We start from the raw sequence: 18,135 nt of genomic DNA, 5'->3' as shown, positions 1-18,135 counted from the left end.
CTGAGCGCCATGTGCACAAGGAGCACGTCCAACTGACTACGTAGCAACCACTGGCAGCCCTGTTTGAAAGAGTCAAATTGCTTAAATGACAAAGATACGTTTTTTAGCTGTAGAAGTTTGATGAGAAATTTATGTTGCCGTCTTTCGCAGAAGTCAGGCATCTTCTCGTACAACAATGGTTTCACACAGCCAACTTTCAGTGACTTCCCCGAAAGATGCTTCTGGGGTACCGGGCTTAGTATAAGGTTCTGATAGGCAGTGCCTTCTTTCGGTGACTGTCCCGAAAGATGCTTCTGGGGTACCGGGCTTAGTGGAAAGTTCTGATAGGCAGTGTCTTCGTTCACAAGCGATGTGTTCTTAACGAAACTCGTCAGATTCAAGGCTGCCGCATTCTCGTTCAGCTTGCAGACCCGAATGACGGATACTTTCGCGAAAGACATGATGTCCTCATAGAGCATGTCCCCGGAAACAAAAGCATCGTATTCCTGCATGAGTAGCCAGTGCACGTCGCGAAAAAGCACTGTGTTGGATTCGACGACTTTCATAAAGTCGCTAATGTTTTCCGGATAACTTGGAACAACAGCGACGAATTGTTTCCGCAGCTCCTTACTTTTTAGCAAGTGACGAGAAAATGCAGGCGCATTCATAGTCCACGACAACTCGCTGCGCAAGTATCGTGCCCAGGTGTTGTCTCGTTCGTTCCAGTATGGCTTCATGGACACGACCATGACCTCCGTGCTTTTGGGGATCAGCAAGTTAACGACCGGTCTTGGCTTCGGGCAACATACGCATTGGTCTAAAGTCGCGCCAATGAACAATAACACCGTAGCAGCAGCCACCATTGCGGTAACGCAGAGAAATAGAAGATAACTCAAGGAGTCCTGGTAGGAAGAAGCTAAACGGCTGGGCAAAGCGTTCAACGAGGAAGGAAAAACATATTGCAGTCTTACCAACGCTCCAAGTCATTTACGAATAACTTCTGCAACACACGCACTTTTAGGAACACCACGTATGTCGTGCACGTCGAACAAAAGCCACAGAGTGAAATATGCACGCCACGGACGCGTCCAGAAATGTTTTTGAAGAGTTGCTCTCACTTTCAGATCCGCCAGTTTTAGAACGCACACCAAACCCGAGAAGGAAATACAAATGATGTGAAAGAGATACATTTGATTCTTCTTTTATTAGCATTTTTCTGTCAGTGTAAAAAGGGTATACGTGTCACGAAGCTTTTAGATCAAATTGTTGAAAACAGCGCACCCGGCTAACATGTGATCATCGAAAAGAGCCTTAACGTTTCCTTGAACCCCCCAAAAAACTTCATAAGTATAATTTAAAATGGAACGGATACATCTTCAACGAATCGATGAACCAGTGATTCTATAAGACCTCATCACACAGAGTGCTTTCGAAGGTACGGAACGGCAAGGGGAAAAAAATAGAAGGCTGGGATATGGCACTCGAGACTTCCGCCTTTGTTTTTGCTGGATGTTGCTGCTAGCGTTCCGCTCAATACACAGCTTTGCTGGCGACCTTTTGGTCCTACCAGTAGTTCTTAGCGGACTAGTTGACCTCAGTTGCTGCTTTCGGTTTTCTTTTGTCTCATATCCGGTTTCATTGTGTCTTTCGTTTAATACCGCACGGATTGCTCCAAATCTGGTTCAAAAAACTTTTTTTTTAAATCGTCAGGATGCGATTGAGTGGGCTGCTTACGCCAAGAGTCTGATTTAGTCTGATTTATGACCTGCGCTTTTCCTTTGCATTCACTCATCTTTTACGCCCTCGCAAAAAAAAAAAAACAGCGTTCACAAAAATCTGGGCTCGTATTTTATTGCTTTAATTTCCCCATTCATCATCTGTTTCCTGCTCATTTATATCTACCACGTGTTGCGTTAAAGCTGATAGGACTAACACAATCAGGCACCCTCTCCGATATCAAACGCGCGAGCGGCCAATGGCAAGCAGGGAAAGTAATTAAGCGGACAACAATTGTTGTAAGACATGGCCCTTGGTTAAGGGCTGACACCGGTGAGGACGTGACTAGAAAAATGTCGCCCGAGACACTTACGACTGCGTACGTGTGAGCACGTCTGTTGGCAGTCACGTTGTTACGTGTGCTGTGAAGTCACTCAGGAGATGAACTGCAAAGCATAATGAATTAGGTAAGCAGAACAGAGCTGTAGGTCTAATAATTAACATGCTGAAAACCAAAACAATGTCCAACACTCTTGCAAGGGAACAGCAGTTCACAATTGGTAGCGAGGTGCTGGAAGTGGTTAAGGATTATGTTTACTTAGGGAAGGTAGTGACCGTTGATCCAGATCATGAGAGGGGAAAAGAATAAGAATGGGGTGGAGCGCAAATGGCAGATTATCTCAGATCATGAATAGCAGTTTACCAATATCCCTCAAGAGAGAAGTATACAACAGCTGTATCTTACCAGTACTCACCTATGGGGAAGAAACGTGGAGGCAAGCTAGCATGTGGCGGCAGAAAGTCTTTTGCGGATGAGATTAAGAAGTTTGCGCGGATACGGTGGCCGCAGCTGGCACAGGACAGGGTTAATTGGAGAGAGATGGAAGAGGCCTATGCCCTGCAGTGGGCGTGGCCAGGCTGATGATGATGTTGAGTTTATATTGTTTATTGCTGACACTGTTTGTATTCCTGGGATAATTGTAAATGCCTCATAAGATTAAGTGATGTCGATACGTTTCCTGTTACCTGTACCTGACTGCAAAACAATTATGGCAATTGAGATACGTCGAATATGGTTAACACAGTGCAGGAAGTCGAGATTAGTGCGTATAGGTTTTATTGCTTTGTCTCTTTAGAAGAATGATTCAAGAAAGGTGAAACATCACCTCGCACTTTTGTTCACAGCCACTAATGTGGTTGCAAAGCAACCAGTGCGCGATGTGCCGTTATAAAAAAAAAAAACATCGAGGCTAAAGCTTGCGTTAGACGCCCATTCATGTATCTCATAGCGTGTTATGCTATAGGTTTAACATACGGAAGCTTCACGTGGGCTATGAGAGACGCCCTAGAGGAATGGCTTGGGGTGAATTTAGACCACCTGGTGCTCTTGCGCGCACTGACATCCCATAGCGCATTTGCGTTTCAGTGCACTAACACTAAAACCCACGGTATCATATTTCATCGACGTTTGTCTGTCCGAAGCCTCTTTCTGTGACCGTGAGGTTTCTCGGGAGGAGCAATCTGGGCCTCACAAGCCCGACCAGAGGCATCCCCTGCCATCGCATTGCCGTGGTGCAGCGCTTAACCGCCTCGCCACTGCATGCTCCAGGAATGGTATGAGGACTCCCGGGGATCTATGAGTGTAGAGACTGAGCAATTCCGCATTTATGGGCATTAACCTTAGGCGTAGCTTAGATCCGATTTCACCGGTCTTTGTCTCAAGTCGGCTCCACCTTGAAAACTGAACCGAAACCGAGGTGCTAGCTCACCTAATTCATATTTTACATAGCATACTAAATCATCCGCAGTTTTTTTTTTCTTTTCACCTCCTTTGAAATGCGGCCTCTGAGGCCAGGATTTGATACCACAACCTTTAGCCCATCAGCCGAACACCTTTATTCACTAAGCCACCAAGACACCAGCCAGGTACATTCGTTCATCGCTGTTTGGTGCAAACGTGAATCATGATATGCGGGCCGTACTGTTTACATATACCACCGCGCTAGAGCCGATGTTCTTTGCGTCATCGTGAATGACGATCTCTGCTTCTCTGCAGAACACAGAGCACTGCTTGCTTACGCCGAAGAAGTTTCGGCGTTGGCTATACTACAGTGCTTCTGTGTAACTCACTTTTCAAACTTACATCCCTTTGCTAATTCATTTTAACGCGACAGCGTTAAAGGACCGTTCCTCAGAAAACTCGGCGTCGACGTTGTGACCGAAAAACCGTGAGCATGACTCTGGCAGGTGGTCCCCACAGAGCAACCTAGGAGGCAAATGGGCCAACCAGGTCACGTGACCTTGCGGAGTCATCGCAATCTGCCCACTGGATAGTGAGCAAACTGCCCACCGTAGCAGGTGGCAGTATAGTTAATGATTGGCTGCTTGGCAAGAGCAACCTGAATCGCACAAGGCTCACCGCTGGGAGCACCTCCCATCGCACGGCGGTGGCACATCGCTTAACCGCTGCACCACTGCGACAGAAGGGGTATGAGAGTCTCAACGATCTATGAATGTGAAGCGGGGAATAACGTTCTGCATATACGGGAATTAACCCAGTACGCTATCGTGTCATACCCTTAAGGGAAAACTTAAGTGTCCCCTCTAATTTTTTGGTGAATGCAGTGTCACGTGAGCTGTATCTGCCTTGTCCCGCAAAGGTCAGACTGCAGCCTTTCCAAAAATAGAAAAGAAAACAAAATTGTCAAGAAGAAGAAAACCTACAAAAACAGACACATCACTGTAACATTGTCACATATAATTTGTTCCTGTATTTTAGAAGAATCGCTCACAGTATAGCGACAGTTTCAACGCACGTCGCATACATATACAACTGTCGCGGTACATACGATTTGTGCGAATGCTTCCTTTCTGTAACACAAAATATTTGTGCGTTTGCGCGCAAAAGAACACGCTTTGATTGCTGTAAAAGGCAACTTGATCTTTTTCTTCTTTTTGCTGACTCTCGGCCACACAGACATGCGCACTCGCGGGCTTAACCCCGTTGGCGCGAGAACCTGCTGGCACGTGACACCACGGTCATTCGCACAGGTTGCGAGTTCGTGAAACTATGTCCCGCCCCTAGCTTCAGCTGCACCAACTGAGATAACCAGCTTCGAGACTACCACACAGTACCTGTCGCCGCGTTCCAGGCGTTCAGCACTTCACTTTAGCCATATTAATATGGCACCTAAGTCATGCATACGGCAGCGCCTATATTCACGCACACATCTTTTCCGCAATGACACCATCTAAGCTCGTACATCGAACAACGTCCTTGTGTTGACATCGAAACTTGTGCTTGACACCGACGGTCTTCACATGGTCACAGATGATGCGCTGTTGAGGAAGTAGTGTGAGAGGCACTTTGAGACTCCCAAAGACAGGCGTTCTCGGGGTATGTTGCGTAAACGTTGTCATGCTGAAGGCGGCAGCACGAACACACGTCAAACAGTGGACGTTCTCCTGGAACCTGCATCGTCGATTACTGATGCCGTGCAGGAGGACGTTTGCCGTTCACAGGTAACCGGTGGCCATGAGAAATGCTCGAATTCATTCGATGAACGCAACTGTGCGGTCACGATGTCCATGCGTGTAAGCAAACCGGCCGCGCTTTCATACATCCTTTATGTGCGACAGAACGTCACGTTAAAAAAAAGTATTTGCTTAATGTCACAGATCAGTTATCACTTCACGGTGGATGTCGTTGACGAATGGTGGGAACTGGTTTCGGCCTACCCAAAAATCATTTCACCCCAGCCGTTTAGCACACAAGTACAAGAGTCTCGGTGTTTCGCCCAAGCGTCATTCGTTCCAGACTCGAGGGATGTTGACCAAACACGGAGGATGTCGGCACTATGCACACTGGTACACCTTTTGGGCATACGAAGTCACGGAGACCTGCTTAGCATCATAGCTCAGTCCTGGCTTCCTTCCCATCACAGACTGCCGCTACCGCGCCATTGCTGCTCGACCCCGGCGGACCTGGCGCGCACTTAAGCGCCGTCTTCTCGTTGGCGGACAGTGGCGACACCTTGGCCGACGTTTCGGCGAGACCCCAGCTCTGCACCTCGGCCGAGGCGAACAGTTGGAAGAAGAGGCCCGTCACCAGGCCCACGATGCCGGCCAGGTAGAAGGAGTAGCTCCACTGCTCCAGCGTGTTCTGCGACATGGACAATGACGGGAAAGAGTTCAGTTTTAATCACTAGGTATTGTTCTTAGAACGACCAAATAATAATATAAAATTGATACTGAAGAGTGAGATCTACACCATGAGGTACGTCAGCCGCTACAGCGGAGGAGCAGAAACCTACATTAATTTACACCCATTGGCACCTCGGCAAAGGCCTGTTTTAGTATATCGTTTCCAACAAAGCATAGCCGCCGCGGCTAGCTAGGAGTTTTACCCGTATAAGTCGGCAAGCGAACCTAACACAGTTTTCCGCTTTGATGCAGCAAATAGCAGATCCTGTATGTTCACCAACATGGAGTCCGTAAACGCGCAAACCTCCAGCGCTGAACGCCTTTGAGGGTTCCTAAAAGGTTAGCGTGACGCCCGTGCTATAAGGCTCAGGAATCACAGAATCCAGCCTGGGCAGTCTCCCGACGCTTAGTGGATGTTGATGATGAATCAACATTTATTAAGCCCGAAATAAATCGTTTGTGCACGCAGGCACCAGACGGAGTGGTTCCCTATTTACGGGACCCATATGTTTCCAGCAGCTCCTGGACCCTGTCCGTCAGTGCGAGCTGAATCGATAGGGCGGGTCTGAATAACAAGGTCTCCCATCACTCAAGGGGTTGGGGATTGGGGGTGTTAGAAGCGGGCGTCTGTCTGAGTTTTATTTGCAGCGGCATTCGTTTCTGCACGAAGTTTATAGGGGCGTTAATAGTTGCGTTAAGTTCAGGACAGTGAAACGCTCAAGGAAAGTTACGAAAACTTGAAGGGTAACACCATGCTACTGCCATGCATTGACCTTGGTAAAACTAATGCATGGAAAGAAGATAAGAAACTGCATGGTGTCAGTTTAACGGCACTCGGCCTCTTGGACGTTTGCCTTTTGAAGTATTGTCTAATCTCGCTATAACCAGATAATGGATTTAACGAAGGAATAGTCATTCCCCTTGAAAGCTCTCGTAGACACCCATGTATTTGATACATCGTCACAGCCAGCTGCGCTATGCTACGCCTCGAGAGAGTCGCAAATATCATTGGAGTTCTTCTCAGTGCACACGATTTACAGCGAGCGCACTCTGCTTCTCTGATTCCAGGGCACAGTTTAGTTTCCGTTTTCGCAAGTTGCCCTCATGGTTGAACCATTTGGCAGTGCACTTGGCGAGACCGACGGTATCGACGTTTCGCTGTTTTCAAAGTGCCAGGCGGTGTAAAATAAAAGCGCAGAGCAGTTTGCGTTCATCAGGAGGCGGCCGTCATCAAAGACTTCAGTCTGACGTACGCAATCTCCACAAGACACTCCTGCCATGCGGTGAAGTGTTGTGGGCAGCATGCTTATGAGTTGTGCGCCGAAGACAACCATGACCGGTACTCGCGACGAAATCGCCGCGGCGCGCCCTCTGAATTTCGCTCTGCTTGCACTGTACAACATTATTACTTCAAGACTGTTTCCTGGCGCTGATGAACTGCTGTCATATTAGGTTGGTGCACGAATATTCGACCGCGTGGTGCGCGTTCGGTGCGCCTGAAGCACATCAGTGGCACGCTAAACGGCACCTGTGTGGCCCTCGGTAAACACAGTGGCAGGCAAGCCCGTCGGCATGCGTTAGTTGCAAACAAATGTCGCGTACCGCTATAACGAAGCAACGGTTGTAGCGAAGAAATTGCGGGGCCCCTTCGACTTCGTTGTAACGAGGGTAAACATTGAGTGTTGTGTGCCTGAGAGACGTACCATAGTTTCTGTCAGGACACCGGTGATGTAAGGCACCAAGATGCCCGTCGTGTTGCCGATGCTGACGCAGATCCCCAGTATGGTTCCTAAGAGAATGAAAAAGAAAAAGAACAGAGGGAAGGTGTAAGCAGTGTCATATCAGCAGTGGCAAACAACAAACAGTGCGCCCACAAACGAAGATTAGAAGAAGGCGAGAAAGTTTCAACCTCAGCCCGCGGACTTTGTCTTCCGTCACAAAAGGTTGCCAAACAACAACGGCAGCCGTGAGGCATCTGTTCTTCGGCGAAGATAATTTGTGCGGTAAGTGTGGCATAATTTGATATGCCTCGAGTACGAAAATAATAATCATTCCGCGGAACGCAATATGGTCGTAAGGGACATAACATCATTCACAGGCGTGGCCACGCAATGGATTTATTCCGCGCGGAGATGTGACGACTGCGAGCAGCAGTGGCAGCGTGATAATTAATTGGTAGCAAGTCTATACACAGCACGATGGCGTTAATCTCAGCTGTAACTGCGGGCGCGAGAGCACTGTGTGCTACAAGCAGACTTCTGGAGACACACAGAATGACAGCATGACGGTGACGTAAAGCCTTATTTCTTAATCATAATGTGTCATTTCCTTACCATCATGCCTCACTTGTATTTAAAGAACCAGCGCTTACTGAACGATGGCCCGCGGCTTGCCTGGGGGGAGGGAAAAGCGCGGCAGACGGATTACGTTAACCTGCGAATTATGCACTCGCACATGGCAATTGCTTTCCCCTTTAAGCCTCGTACTGCTAGAAAATTATAAAGATGGCAAAGGTGTGTAAGGTTTAAATATTTAAGCCCCGTTTACTCTTTATCTCATAATGCGCTAAACCCCGCGAAAGCTGTGCTGCATGTGCGCGCTGCATTGATTTTTGCGGCGTCGCGTGGCATATGCAAAAGCCACCTCTGCTAGAATAGTGATCATCATCAGCCTGACTACGCCCACTGCAGAAAAAAGGCCTCTCCCGTATTTTCCCAATTAGCCCTGTTCTGTACGTGCCAGCTGCGGTCACCCTATCCTCGCAAATTTCCTAATCTCATCCGCCCACCAAACTTTGTCGAACCCTGCTACGCTTGCTTTCGCCTGGAATCCAATACGGTACCCTTAATGACCAGCAGTTATCTTGCCTTCGCATTACATGCCCTGCCCAAGTCCATTTCGAATAGGATGTCATCAGTCCGCGTTCCCTCACCCACTCTGCCCGCTTCCTTCACCTCCCACAATCTTGCAGCGCTGTCCTTAGGTTGAACCGTTTTCGTTCGCCTCCATGCTTCTGCCATATAGGCGAGTGCTGGTAAGATACAGCTGTTACATACTTTTTCTCTCGAGGGATATTGGTAAACTGCCATTCATGGGAAAGCCGAATGCGCTGGTGCTGCGAGTTGCCTTTTCCTCTCAGCTCGCCCTCACATCCGTCTATCGGAGGACGTGTAAAACAGGCCACGGCGTATGTGGGACACCACATCGTACACTTAGGGAGCGTCTGGAGCACTGTAGAGCAACGCGCTTTTCATGGTATGGTTCGCCAACGCTTTCGGATGGCGTTACCAGCGCTCTTATTGCCAGTGTTTCGTTGCAGTTCGAGGCACCTCCCTGCAGTTCTTGAGGCCCCTTTTAGGGGCTCTATTTCATACAGCCTCCGCAAAGCAGGTCGGAGAAGCTGGGCGCCTCGCCTGAATAGAAGTTATCAAATCGAAAATCATAAACTGCTGCTGCAATAAACGCGCCCCGTGGACGTCCACCATCAGGGAAAGATGAGATTCTGTGGCACAGTAACGTAGTTGCAAGACTCCCATCGTGGGGAAGCTCCACCACAGAACTGCGTTACCGCGATTGCTGCTTACCGCAGAAGGTATGATATACTGACAGTAATGAGCAGCAGTTTCATCAAACTGATTTGTAAGACGAGTTTGCGAGCCATTGAATATTTCCTGCTTGAAATCCTTGGATCGCTGCACCGTGCGCTGCGCTCCAGCGGTCCTGGATAACAGTGCCAGTCGCAGAAGCCCTCCTCTTAGCGGACGCTTTCGGACCCCCTTTTTTATTTGACCAAGCGCGAATGACAAAAAAGAAAAGAAAACAAGAAACAGCTACCGTCGCACCAGTGTCACTGAAAGCGGCTGAAAGGAAACAAAAAAAAAGGTCGTTTTAAAGCGCCGCGCTTGCGAGAATCTTGTCTCAAGCCGTCGTGCTCCTGGGAGGTGTGAGGCCGCTGCTGAGTCCGTCCTGTTACATGGAGATGGCCGGCGAGACGACTCCGCCCAGCGCCCCGTGGCGCGTCGGGCTCTGCTGCTTGAGCTGCAGGATGATGGTCCGCATGCGGGACACGTCCTTGGCGTTTCGCGCCGCCTTGGCGTTGAAGTCGCAGAGGCGGGCGATGTTCTCCCACTCGGGCGTGCGGTCGGCGGGCCCCTCCCTGGCCCCCTCCCAGTCGACGATCACGCTCGACCGGTTGGCGGCGCGGCACTTGGCCACGGACTCGTTGTAGCGCGCGTACCAGTCGGCCAGCTCGCGCTGCGCGTTCAGCTGAAGCTCCTCTTTCTTCACCTCCTCCAGGGCGTCCTTCTCCTCCAGCAGGAGCTGCTTCTCCTCACGCCACCTGCACCACAAAGAGAGAGGCGTGAGGCGAAGCATAATAAAAAATAATGTGGATTAGCCCAGCTAATCCAGGATATACAAAGCGAAAAGCGAGACCCACGGAGCCGGTTGTGCGCTTTTCCTTTCGTGAAAATGAACGGCCTTTGCAAAGCTGTCAACGCCAATGAACTCTATGAACGCCGTCGGCTCAATTGTTTTGTTTGGTTCTTGAGGAAAGGAAATGGTGCAGTAACAAAACCACATATCTTGGTGGACACCCGAACCACGCCGTAAAGGAAGGGGTAAAGGAGGGAGGGAAAGAAGGAAGGGAAAACTGAAAGTTGGATTTTCGAGGAAAGGTTTGGCGCTGCGCAGCGTCGGAACACCAATGGCTCGGTGCTACTAGTGGCGCATGCGCAGTAGTGACAAGGGAGCGAGAGAGACAGAAACGAAAGGTCAGGCGACGTGCGTCGTGCGTGACGTCACTCGTGCTCCGACATACGCCGGCGCGCGCGAAGCGCGGTGTTGACTACCGTAGTGAAGCTTTTCGCTTCAGTAATTGGCTTTGTGGGAAAGGAAATGGCGCAGTTTCTGTCTCATATATCGTTGGACACCTGAACCGCGCCGTAAAGGAAGGGATAAAGGGGGAATGAAAGAAAAAGGAAGAAAGAGTTGCCGTAGTGGAGGACTCCGGAATAATTTCGACCACCTGGGGATCTTTAACGTGCACTGACATCGCACAGCACATGGGCGCCTTAGCCTCCATGAAAACGCAGCCACCGCGATCGGGTTCGAGCCCGGGAGGTCCGGATCAACAGCCGAGTGCCCTAACCACTGAGCCACCACGGCAGGGTGAGGCGAAACGCAAAAGGCGTCCTTGTGCTATGCATCGTTAATACACGTAGGACGAAGGAACCGCCTTTCCCTCGCGGCGCAGTTAATGTGTCCAGAGAGAAGACAGCCAGCCTTTGCTGAGTCTTTCCTTTCCTGAAAACCGATCTAAGCGCCAATCTTGATTGCTCTTATCATGCGCGGCGCGGCATCGTGCATTCATTTCCATTTATTTGTACATAGTGTATATTACCCCCTACCCCTACCCTTTCTCACTATCGCTTCCCCTTTCTTTCCCTCTGGCTGTTCTCTCCCTGTCCTTTTATTCCCGCTAGTCGCAGCTCAGGTGCTTCAGGTTCCGATGGAAGATGCGGCGGCTAGCAACATCTTTTCATTCCATTGTTATATTATTAATAAATAGCCACTAACAACAAGGAATCTTGGAAGCTAGCAGCGAGGGACGATATACATGACACTGAATGACAAAACTCTATGCATATCCATCCTATACTGACTGGTGAAACTACAGCTTACATGCACTTGCATATGATAAATCTCGCTGTCCGAGCTGCGAGCCAAAAAATGTGCCGGAAGTGACGCGTTTTCGCAAGTATACTACTGGGAGTCTTTGACCGACGGCTCAGCCAATAGTAACGCTGGGCACGCGGCATCGTCTATTGCATTGTCTGCTGTGCATGTGCAAGCTCTCTGCGACGGCGATCAAGTATAGGGGGGGGGGGGGGAGCCATCACGTCCGGCTTCGAAAAATGTGACGTAACCGCCTCTCATGAGTTCATTCCTTCCTCCGTGATGCATGTTAAAGGTCCCCCAGGTGGTCGATATTATTTATTCGTGAGTACTCCACTATGGGGCACCTCCTTCTTGCACTCACTGCTTCCTACGTTCCCTGACGGCGCGGTTGAGGTGTCCACAGAGAAGAGAGACAGCCTTTGACGAGCCTTTCCTTTCGTCAAAACCAATTTTCGAGCAAATCTTGGAAGCTAGCAGCAAGGGGCGCTATACATGACACTGAGTGCCTGGTGCTCGGCTTCTTTAGGGTGAAATGCTTGGGAAATGGGTCTCTGACCCCCCCCCCCCCCCCCTCCCCTTGAGTAGAAGAAATCAACCTTGTGCCATGGCGCTCTTTGGCCTCAGATGCCTTTGCGCCATAAAAAATCATCATCATCAACAACTCGATGTATATCCATCCTGTTTTGGCTGGTGAAAGTCCAGCTTACACGCACTTGAAAACTGAAAATTGTTTTTTTTGGGAGGAAAGGAAATGGCGTAGTATCTGTCACATCTCGGCGGACACTTGAACCGCGCCGTAAGGGAAGGGATAAAGGAGGGACTGAGAGAAGAAAGGTGCCGTAGTGGAAGGCTCCGGAAAAATGGCTGTGACTTAGCTCTGGTTAAACCTGGAGTAACGCGATAGCTACAGCTGGCCGAGTGGAATTCGCTCAGTCGAATTGCAAAGCCAGTCTTTCGCCGCTGCGTTTCGCTGGGCGTTCCTTCTTCATCTTCATCCCTGGACGTGGATTCTATCTTTCCTCCCCTTCCTCTCTACACTCCTCCCCCACTCGGTTTCGACGGCGCGCCGCGCCGCCACACTGAAGGCTCGAAATGCTAGCGTAATGTAGGCGCGCACACCAGCTGCGTGCTCGACGTCACTCCGCGCATGCGCACAACTGACGAGGCGGGCGGCGTCTGCTCCACCGTCGGCGCAGCAGCGAGGCGCGCACACCATCTGCGGGCTATGACATCATTACGCGCATGCGCACAGCTGGCGGAGTGGTGCTGCCACGGCTAAGCGCGCCGCCACGCTGACCTCGCGAAGTGGCTGGCGTAGTGTAGCTATAGCTGCAATAATTTCCACCATCTGGGGATCTTTCACGTGCACTCGCACCGCTCAGCACACGGGCGTCTTTGCGTTTCGCCTCCATCGAAACGCGGCCGCTGCGGTCGGGTTTGCACTTACATACTGCCGCGAATATTTGCAGTGTTTGTTCGTTTTTCAAATCTGCCGCGACACCACTTTATCGCTTTGTTTGCGACGCAAGACGCGACTAGATTTATCTCGATTGATCGCAGCCAGGCAAAGCTGATTCTACGTTGTTCCGGAATGTTCTAGTAACTTTGCGCCCTTTATCTCGAATGTTCGCTATCAGCTTTAAATTGAGCACGGCCGACAGCGGCGGGCATTCTGTTCAACGACCGCCGAGCACGCTTGTCGCTTCGCCGCCGAAGAGTGATTCAGTCCATTTTGGGTGCAAGTCAGCCCAATAAACAGTTTTCTTTTAGAAGACCCTTTCGTCCGTCTTCATCGGTGCTTGGACTGCATCACTACTACGTGACAATACGATACATCTAACGCACTTGCATTCATCGTGGTAACATTGCGAAAGAATGTGCAGGGTTCTCAGTAATGCCCTACCTGAAACTTACAGGTATTCTGAAGGGTTCTGAGCATTTTGACTGAAAGGAGAGTGTGCAATCTCCCCGTCGGAGTAGTTGAAAATTGGTTTGAAAATTGCTTTTTTTAGTGGGGGGGGGGGGGGAAATGGCGCAGTATCTGTTTCATATATTGGCCTACACCTAAGCCGCCCTAAGGGAAGGAATAAGGGAGGGAGTGAAAGAATAAAGGGAGAAAGCGGTGCCGTAGTGGAGGGCTCCGGAATAATTTCGACCACCTGGGTATCTTTAACGTGCACTGACATCGCACAGCACACGGGCGCCTAAGCGTTTCGCCTCCATCGAAACGCGGCCGCCTCGTTCGGGTTCGAACCCAGGAAGTCCGGATCAGTAACCGAGCGCCCTAACCACTGAGCAACCGCGGCGGGCCGGAGGAGTTGGCTGAACATGTTTTACGCATTAGCACGTAAGGACTAGAGTGGCGGTGGAACGCGCTGACAGCCACCTTATCTTCAACGCATGGTTACCCATCAGTGAATGTTTATCTGAAAACCAGATTTTGCTGGCGCCCTAAACACTGAGCCGTCGCCCCGCCGCGGTGGCTCAGTGGTTAGGGCGCTCGACTACTGATCCGGAGTTCCCGGGTTCGAACCCGACCGCGGCGGCTGCGTTTTTATGGAGGAAAAACGCTAAGGCGTCTGTGTGCTGTGCGATGTCAGTGCACGTTAAAGATCCCCAGGTGGTCGAAATTATTCCGGAGCCCTCCACTACGGCACCTATTCTTCCTTTCTTCTTTCACTCCCTCCTTTATCCCTTCCCTTACGGCGCGGTTCAGGTGTCCAAAGATATATGAGACAGATACTGCGCCATTTCCTTTCCCCCAAAACCAATTATTATTATTATTACACCTGACGCCGCTTTTACTTAGCATTTACAGAAGACCCTACCTACTACTAAAGGCCACCGATAGCCGGTTCTCCTCTGGAGTCTTCAGCGTTGCGTCTGCGGCGCACTCTCGACGTAGACATCTATGCAGTTTTGTAGGGCCATGCGTTCAGCATGTTTGTGTTCGTGCGATGAGTGCGGATGGTGCATATAAATCGAGAGGAACGAGTTCTCAGGTGCTAAAGCAACGCGCCAACGCATTTAACCCTGTACGGACGCAGCCGAAACGCTCCCTAGTATAGAAAACAGCACAAAAAATCTCAACTCGTTCAGAGCTGAACGCAGCAATACCTTGTCGGCGCAACATAGATGTCACACTTTAAACCTTCGCGCGAGGGGTGACAGACTACTAACTGCGCAGTGCCCGGCAATTAGTTAATGTTCTGGCCTAGCGGCAAAGTACTGCCATGGACAGACATCCTAGTCGTTGTTAAATACGCCGCATTCACCTAAGCTGACCCCTCACTGCCACCTGGCAGGTGACACCCTGCCGACCTGGCTACGAACCAACTTATGCTACCTATACGAACTTATTACACTACCTCACATATAACGAACTTTCAACCTCTCATGCTCCATTAAAGTCCTCCTCCCTCTACCTTCTACTAGTTCTTGCCAAACGGTGCGCCAGAATGAAACAAACAGTGCTCTTACCTGCGTATCGTATCCGGCTCCTCCCGGGGCACAGCCGGAGGCCTGGTCGGTGCTTCGGGGCCCAGGATCTCGTCCAGAGAGAAGCTGCTCGGTGGCAGATCAGCGGGGAACTGGCTCGACGGTGCCTCGAACACGCTGAGCTCCCCTTCGGTCGAGGTGACCGCACCGCTCGAATCTTGCCCGTTCATCGGCTCGTCCATTGAGTGGCTCGGCTGCTGTTGCTGCTGCTGCTGCTGCTGCTGCTGCTGCTGCTGCGTGTCGTAGTGCGTCTCGAAAGGCGTGAACTCGTCCATCGTAGACGAGAGGAGGCGGCGGCGGCGGCGGACGCGGGGGCTGGCGTGAGCGTCTCAGGAGTCTTCGGGAATCGTTTTCAGCGGGTCTCGTCGGAACTCGGCTCTGTGAGACGGCGCTTCGCGGCTGGAAATCGCTAGTGCGAACCCTCGAGGCACGGCCCGTGATGTGTCGGCGTTCGAGGCGGCGTCTCGCGGCCCGAACGCGCACCCGTCCCACGCGGTGGAGAGAAGCACGGGGAGCTCACGCGCGTTCTTCTTCTTCTTCGTACTCTTAAGGCATGGAGCGTTTTCTGCCGCTCTTCGTCATCTTCGAACTCAACGACGAAAATATTTATTGTAGTAGAAAATATTTATTTTAGCAGGTAGAGGGTGAGGAAGGGAGGGTGGTGTCCTTAGTACGGGCACATTTTAATTCATTTAGTTTAAGCCTCACCTCTTCGTTTCCTCAGTTTTCATTCCAATTTCCTCAAAATTCATTATTTGGTTTCCCAGATTCCTGAATTTTTATTTATGAGCCGTCGCTTGCGATAGATCTGGATGAATTTTTCTCCTGTTTGGATCTGCACCAAACCCTGGCAAATACCCCACCGTGGGTATGTGCCATCGCTTCAGAGGCAACAACAACAACTCCACTGGCGTAAACTGCTGCGCTTGCTCGTTCAATATGCGCCCTGCTTCCGAGCTGGACAGTGCCGCCTGAAGAGACAAGTGTCAGAGTCGGATCTGCGAAATGGACTGGAGCTTCGCTCAACTCTCTTTCCGTCTGCCTTGAGAAACGTGGCAGCAAAAGATGCTGTGTGCAGTAGAGAATCATCGATCGCTGCAAAGCCATGTGCCATTGGTTTTTTGAAGGCACAGAGAAGCTAAGATTTGACCCCTGATGGCGTCCACTGTGTCCTCTGGCTGGCCGCGGAGTTAATAGGGCTTTGGAAGTAACAAACCCGAGAGGCCATCCCCAAAAGCATGCAAATAGTACTTAAAGCTCAGCGTGTTGCGTTAAAACGCAAACATCCACACAAAATGGAGAAAACATTCCAAGCTCAGAGCGCCGTTTGCTGTTGAATCGAAATGTGCCAGGGTCGGAGTGAAAAACCCAGCTTGGGTGTTTCATAGTGACCCGCCGCGGTGGCTCAGTGGTTAGCGCTCTCGGCTACTGATCCGGAGTACCCGGGTTCGAACCCAACCACGGTGGCCGTGTTTTGACGCAGGCGAAACGCAAAAGGCGCCCGTGTGCTGTGCGATGTCAGTGCACGTTAAAGATCCCCAGGTGGTCGAAATTTTTCCGGAGCCCTCCACTACAGCACCTCCTTCCTTTCTTCTTTCACTCCCTCCTTTTCTCTTTCCTTACGGCACGGTTCAGGTGTCCGCCTAAATGTGAGACAGATACTGCGCCATTTCCTTTCCCCTCAAAAAAACAATTATTCAGTTTCATAGTGCTTGAATCAAAGCTAGACCTTCCTTTAGCAACTGTACCTGCTCCATATCGTTGTGTGCTTTCCGGTTCAGGAAAGAAAAAAATATATCTGAAGGTCCTGCATATGAGGGCCACCTGTTTGATTTGTGTTTGGTTAGGACCTGCTGTTGCCTTATCAGTGACGGCCCCACTGACGCTGCTGCTGCTGCCTCTAGAAAGATCGCAGCAGAGGGCACGACGGGGTGGACGCCTAGTCGTTAACACACGCCAGCAGTACTGGTAGGTTATGCTGATGTCGCTCCGGAGCTTACAGATAAGAGTGGTGCTATGCGAGGCACAAGACTTAGCACACAATGCAGTTTTTGACTGCTCTTACACTGCTTGCACATTAACAGCAGCGGAGCTGCTGTCGCAACCGGATTGTTCTTGTGCATTTTACCGCAGGGTGGCAAAGGCTATATACAGCGGCTGGGTTGACTAGAATTTCGATTGTTAAAGCTTGTCGCACGGTATTTAATTTAATTGTCTGGTGAAACTCGAACAACCTGCTATCGCTGTCGACATAATTCTTACGAATACAGAATGATTTCATCGAACAGGACTACTTGGACTTCGCACCCTCATTACACGTGTCGCTTCACGCATAAAAAACACGAAACGTGCTGGCAGTCGGAGACGTCTCAACAGATTTTGTCTTTGATGATGACAGTGTGGTGGCCACCAGGAGAAGCCGTTACCTTTAGCAAATGACATAATTCTGATCTAATTACTAGTCGCAAGACGCTCGGCGTGAGGTGCGAGCCCTGCTTCGCTCTCTGTGTGCTGCCGTGAACACGCTCAGCTCATGTCACGTCGCTTTCGGTGCACACATTCACAAATAGAAATCGCAAGCGTAGCGTTGGATCAAAAGGCTCAAAACAACGCTCATGACAAGCAACAGTAGCCCCGTACAGAGTGTATCATTCAAGTAGGTGACACATAGTTAAATGTCTTGCCTGCATAGTCTGGCGCCATGTCGACGGGGATGGCCATGTATCCGGCCTCGCTGACTCCGCGCACGGTTCCGGCCACCACGAAGAGCACCAGGCTGAGGGGCCCGTTGCAGCCGCCCACCACTGGCACGATCATCAGCATCACCGAGGGCACCAGGTGAGCTGGTGCGAGGAGGGAAAGCTGGTGCTTATTGCAACCCGTTCAACTTGTGACAGTGTAAACAGACCGTTCATCACATACTATAGCAGGGAGCTGGTCACGTCAGGCACCAGGTAAACAACTGTAAGAACCAATGAACTTTCTCTGTCATTCAATATAACTCGCAGCTATTACAAACTTCTATTCAGCGTTAACGGAGTGGCACCCCCGGCACAGGAG

The 18,135-nt window shown here is 50.5% G+C and overlaps 1 protein-coding gene across 4 annotated transcripts in view; it reads right to left on the bottom strand.

The window, feature by feature from the left end:
- Positions 1-1,166: 1,166 nt before the first annotated feature.
- Positions 1,167-18,135, bottom strand: part of LOC144128411 (sialin-like) — a 69,112-nt gene continuing 52,143 nt past the window's right edge. For 3 of the 4 annotated variants that reach the window (XM_077661789.1, XM_077661790.1, XM_077661788.1), the window contains 3 exons: positions 17,760-17,918; positions 7,602-7,687; positions 1,167-5,857 (listed from right to left, as the gene is read on the bottom strand). In XM_077661789.1, the coding sequence (XP_077517915.1) occupies positions 5,606-5,857; positions 7,602-7,687; positions 17,760-17,918 (497 nt within the window). In that variant the 3' untranslated portion in view covers positions 1,167-5,605. Of the gene's footprint in view, positions 5,858-7,601; positions 7,688-10,041; positions 10,238-17,759; positions 17,919-18,135 lie in introns of those variants that run through there. The other variant, XM_077661791.1, reaches the window with a different exon arrangement.

This window comes from Amblyomma americanum, chromosome 4, assembly GCF_052857255.1.
Source record: "Amblyomma americanum isolate KBUSLIRL-KWMA chromosome 4, ASM5285725v1, whole genome shotgun sequence".
Lineage (NCBI taxonomy): Eukaryota > Metazoa > Arthropoda > Arachnida > Ixodida > Ixodidae > Amblyomma > Amblyomma americanum.
This window is presented reverse-complemented; position numbering and strand designations above follow the sequence as displayed.